General features: G+C 59.1%; 1 protein-coding gene across 1 annotated transcript in view; it reads left to right on the forward strand.

Annotated features, from left to right (window-relative positions):
* Window positions 1–5,543, forward strand: part of SPEG (SPEG complex locus) — a 63,780-nt gene that overhangs the window by 7,431 nt on the left and 50,806 nt on the right. The window contains exons 2-4 of the mRNA XM_011964694.1: window positions 2,169–2,258; window positions 2,341–2,677; window positions 3,476–3,570. Of these exons, the coding sequence (XP_011820084.1) occupies window positions 2,169–2,258; window positions 2,341–2,677; window positions 3,476–3,570 (522 nt within the window). The remainder of the gene's footprint in view (window positions 1–2,168; window positions 2,259–2,340; window positions 2,678–3,475; window positions 3,571–5,543) is intronic.

The raw sequence follows: 5,543 nt of genomic DNA on the forward strand, positions 1-5,543 counted from the left end.
GCCCCCCGCCCGGCTTGCCCCAGCCCCCCACTCTGGAGCCTTCCATCTTCGGAGCTCCTGAATGCAACGCACACGGATCCGCGCTGAGCTCAACACATTCCCCAAGCCCTGCCCTGTCCTCCGCGCACCTGGGCCTCCTGCATTCTTGAGGCTCTGGCCCTCTGCCCCCAACATCCCTCCCCCACACCTACCCAGGTATCTGTCCTCCCCCAGCAGGAATCTGCGCCCTCGTTCCTTCATCTCCCAGTCACTCAAGCACCCTGCCCCCCGCATCTCCATCTTCTCCTTCTCCTCACTGAGCCTGACTACCTCGTCTTCTATCCTCTTTCTCTGAGGCTGTTGCCCTGGTCCCAGGCTGTGAGCCTCTGTCCAGTGGGACATTCCAGCTTCCACCTGCAGCCTGCCGTTCTCTCCTTCCTCCCCCGCTCCTCGCAAGAGCCCAGCTGGGTACCCTGGAAGAAGGCAGGGGAGCCATTCCCTACTGGGGAAGCTGGTCACTCTGGGTCTCTGCCCACCTCCCCTCTCACACACACTGGCCAGGGAATGAGTTTCTGCTTGATGTTGCAGTACTGGATGGGAGGCACAGGGACCTTAAGAACAAGCCTCCCCCTCAACTACTCATTCTGGCTTTTCTCTTTCAGAAAACCGGCCATTCCCGCCGGGCCTTTGGCCGACTCACCCATGGTGCGTGGACCGTGGGCGTCCTTGCTCTAGCCCATGCCTACTCCTCCTCTTGGTCCCTGTCCCTCTGTGAGGCATCAAGGCCCTTGAAGACAGCCCATGAGATGTGGGACCCTCCCACACACCCCACACTTATCTACCACCCACCCGACCAGGCCCCCTGTGCCCTACAGCTGAGAGAGGACCCGGCAGCAGGGAGGGCGGCTCGCTAGCACACTGGGTGCCGTGTTCTCCATGTGAGGCCTAGTGGGAAGGAGTTCATTGCCATGCTTTGGCAACCAGTACGTGGCTCCTGCTTGTCATGGCAGCCAGAGGGAAACTGAGGCATAGAACCTGATAGAATCTGGGAAAGTTGAAAATACTCCCAGGAACCTTTGCTCCTAACCTAACCACTGGGCATTTTTGAGGACAATTCAACAGTAGAAGAGAGGGACCTTGAGGAAGGTGCCTGTCACATCATGATGCAGACAGATAAGGGGTTGGTTTGCAAGGAAGGGTCAAAGCACAATGCAAATATTGTAATAGAGGGTGGGCCTGACTCCTAATGGGAGGCCCAGGTCTGCGGCTGGACTGAACACAAGCAGGTGTGTGTGTGTGTGTGTGTGTGTGTGTGTGGCCAGTGGCGGCACCAGTGCCAAGGATACCGGAACCACTGGGGCAGCTGGAATAACCAGCCCAAGTATGGGGGTCCCCAGTGCTGGGCACATCCCAGGTATCTCCCTCCTCACCCATTGCCACAGGGCACCTCTGGGGACTGGGTACCTCATGCCCCTTCTGTCCTGACTGCCCTCCATGCCCTGCCCCACAAACGCTCTGATAACAGTCTGTCCCTGTCTCTCTCCTGCTGCTCCTATGGAAGCGAAGTTTTCCGCTCCTGCAGAAAGCAAAGTTACGGTAGGAAACTGGCTCCTGCTCTAGCCCCCCGCATCCCCCCCTTTCCAACCTGGCCCCGGCCTCTCCTCACCCTGCCTCAGCTGCACTCGATGCCTTCCAGCTGGTTTGGGGTAGAGGACAGGCTGGCCCTGCGGTTGGTCGAGTGCCCTGGCGGTACGACTCTGAGGTGACTCCTCTTTGTTCCTGGGGTGCTTGAACCCAGACTTTAGAACCTTGGAACCTAGGACCTGATGATTTTGGGGGTGCACAGGAGCTTAAGCTTTCACTGACAATGGGAGGAGGGAGAAGGGAGGAGGCCCTGATAATCCATTAAGATATTGGCAGACGGGGAGGGGGTGGCAGTTTGGAGGGCCCTACGGAGGTGAACGTGAGTAACCAGGGGCCCAGAGATGGAGCCACGGCACTGTCATGGGAGGGGTTATCCTGAGCAGCCCAGGCTGGGCAGGAGATGTGGGGAGCAAAAGAGAGGAGGTGCTGGCAGCCCTGCCAGTGATAAGATGGAGCCTGCTGTTGGCAGGGAGGCAGAAGGCAACAGGGAAGAGTTGGAGGCAGAGGGAGGAGGGCCCTGCCCACACAGACCCCTTCTTCTCCAGACTCAGAGACGGCTGAGGATGACATCAGCGATGTGCAGGGGACCCAGCGCCTGGAGCTTCGGGATGACGGGGCCTTCAGCACCCCCACGGGTGAGCTCCTGGGGTGTACAAAGAGCAGGCAGGCGGGTTTCCCACAAGGGGTGCCTCAGTCTCATGGTGCTCCTTTCTCTAGGGGGCTCTGACACCCTGGTGGGCACCTCCCTGGACACACCCCCGACCTCCGTGACAGGCACCTCGGAAGAGCAAGTGAGCTGGTGGGGCAGCGGGCAGACGGTCCTGGAGCAGGAAGCGGGCAGTGGGGGTGGCACCCGCCGCCTCCCGGGCAGCCCAAGGCAAGCACAGGCAACCGGGGCCGGGCCACGGCACCTGGGGGTGGAGCCGCTGGTGCGGGCATCTCGAGCTAATCTGGTGGGCGCAAGCTGGGGGTCAGAGGATAGCCTTTCCGTGGCCAGTGACCTGTACGGCAGCGCATTCAGCCTGTACAGAGGACGGGCGCTCTCTATCCACGTGTAAGTAATGGCCTTACCTGGGCCTGAACTGCCCCATCTCACCATGCTGTCCTGCGCTGCCCTCACTGCTCCGTTAGCCTCTACCCATCACCCTGCCCCATCCATCTCTCTGTGCACTTCTTCACCCCCTGCTGCCACTCCATCTTCCCACACTGCTCCCTCCTCCACCTGAGCCATCACCGCCCACATCCCCCTGCTCCCACCTGTCCTGGCTCACCATGCCATCTCCATGGTCTCCTGGACCCTTCTGTCCCTTCCTTGTCTCCTCCAAGATCTCCAGTTTCTCAGGGGTCCTCTTCTGCCTCACCCATTCAGGCTCCAGTTGTCCCCAGGATCCCTCCCCCCACCCAGGGGCCCCCTCCGTGCCTGCTGTCTCAGCAGCTGCTGCCTTTTCATCTCTCTGCACATTCCTGTTCCCATGTGGGCCTTTTTCTGAGAGGAACAGAACCTTTCCACACGGCAGCTCCCGGGAGAGCAGGAGAGAGCAGGGGAACAAGCCAGCAAGCAGGAGAGAGAAGAGAGTGAGGTGGCCAGGGGCAGATGGGGCAAGGGGCCTGTGAAAGCAGGAGGCCGTGGGCTGGGGGCGGCAGGGGGCTGCGAAAGGGAGGGGCTGGAAATGGGGCCAGGCTGGAGGGAGAGGGTGGGAGTGATGGTGACAGGGGGCTTGCAATTATTTCTCTCATGGGAAACCCCTAAGTCCCTGAGGGTGGGATTCAAGGTTGTCCTGGGAGGGAGTGTGAGGAGCGGAGGTGTTGGAGTGAGGCACTGGAGCCATTTTTGGAGATCTGGGGCTTGCAGATACATGAGAGAGCGCTATAGTGGAAGAGGGGAGTGGCTGATGATAGAGGTACTGGGGGCATTTGGGGAGCTGAGAGGGGCCTGGTTTGTGATGGGTATGGGTGTGGGGGCAGGCACCCTCGTGCAGGAGAAAGAAGGGGCCTGGTGGGGGAGGCTGCTTTGAGGGTGATAGAGTGGCTAGTGGTGGGCAGGGGAGAGGGCCAGGGCTGGGCCATGGCCAGGGGGAGGCTCCCTTGGCTAATCTTCTTGGCCTTACCCGGTGCTCCTGTGCCCTGGGCTTGCCTTTCCCTCTTGCCTTTCTTTACCAGGCCCCAGCCAGAGCCTGGAGTTGCTATGGCAACTTCGGAGGAACCCATTTCCTTAGTGATGTCTATGGTACAGAGACTGGCCTGGAGCTCAGAGCTGCCAGCAACAGGCCTCCTCTGCTGTCCTCAATTTCTCCCCAGGCCTCACCCAGTTCCCAGAGGCCCTTCCCTGGGGACTCTGCGGCCCTTCCCCCAGAGAAGACACTTCCTCCCTGCAGGTGGCTGGCTGGGGTTTCTGTCTCTCAGGGCACTCTGCATTGCCACCGCCCCCTTTAGCCCCAGTCAGAGGCGGGTCTGTCATGTGGGTGGCTGACTCAGGTAGGCTAAAATATCCTTAACTCGGGACCCCTAGAACTGCTTGTGACTGGCACTCTACTACTTGTCCTCCCTTCTGTGCCCCTGGAAACCCAGACACTTTGGAGGGAATAAGGGCTCAGGATTCTGACTGCCTGGGTTTCAATCCTAGCACCAATCATTTCCCAGCTGTGTCACGTTGGTAAGGCACTTAACCTTTCTTATGCCTCAGTTTCTTCATCTGTAAATGGGGGTGATCACAGTCCTTACCTCACAGGGCTGTTGTGAGTATTAAATGACTCAATGCATTTTAAGCACTTGGTACAAGCCTGGCACTCAGGAAATATTCAATGAGCCATTTTACAGATTTTTATTAAGCTCTCTCTGATGTGTCAGGTATGATAATACATCTAATTCCTTTTTTTTTTTTCTAATCTTTACAATTTTTATGTGTGATGTGCCCCCTCACCCGCCCCAGCCCCAGCAAGGGTCCAGATGGGGAAAACTGAGACCCAGCTCTCTTGGGCACCAAAGCTCTGTTAAGTGAAAGAGATACTCTGGGGTAACCGGCTCCTTCCCTCCTCCTTTTCGCCCACACTCCCTATTCAGGCCCACTTAGTAGCTATTTCCGAGCTGAGTTATTTCAGAGCATACCCCTGTGGGGGGCCTTCTATGCTTCTCAGGGGGGTTTCCAAGGACTCAAGATAGCTTTCCCAGGGGAAGCGCAAGTCAAAGGCCTATCCTGGGGGCAGACTGAGCAAGGGGAGTAGGAGCCTGGGCATTCCGTCGCCACCTGCTGTGTCCCATCAGTGTTGGTGGTGGCGGCAGGTATGGGCTCAGGTCTACACAGCAGCCAGGGAATCCTAGGGATGGGGCACTGCTCCCCAAAGGCTTGTGCCTGGTCCAGGAGGCTGTTGCTTGGCTTCCAGGGACCACTAGGAAGGGGTGTGCCCTGCTGATGATGGGCAGGGGTGTGGGGGCCAGCTGGGGGCTGGAATGAGTGGGCGGCTGCATTCCTGAGAGCGCCCCTCCCCACCCCACCTTCTTGTCTTCCCTCCCCACTTCATCCTTTGGGTCCTAAGTCTCATTCTTTTCTCTCCCTCATGCTCAGTTCTGTTTCCGCTGTTTCTCGGCTTCCAGGGCTGGGGGGAGGAGGCTGGCCCGAGTCCTAGGGCTGAGTCTGTACCAAGACCCAGCCATTAGCCCAATCTTGTGGTTCCAGAGCCGCCGGCCTCTCCCCAGCACCTGCTCTGGCTGTGCGCTCCTCGTGGGGGTGGGGGGTGGGGGGCAGGAGAATCTGGCCCATGTCACCCCCAAGCCTGCCCAGCATGCCCACCACCCAATTCCTGTCACAAGCTACGGGTCTAGGAGAGGAGGCCCTCTGAATCCTCTACCCCTCTCCATCTTGGTTCTGCAGCAGCGTCCCTCAGAGCGGGTTGCGCAGGGAGGAGCCCGACCTTCAGCCTCAG

Source organism: Mandrillus leucophaeus, unplaced genomic scaffold (genome assembly GCF_000951045.1).
Source record: "Mandrillus leucophaeus isolate KB7577 unplaced genomic scaffold, Mleu.le_1.0 Scaffold70, whole genome shotgun sequence".
Classification (NCBI taxonomy): domain Eukaryota; kingdom Metazoa; phylum Chordata; class Mammalia; order Primates; family Cercopithecidae; genus Mandrillus; species Mandrillus leucophaeus.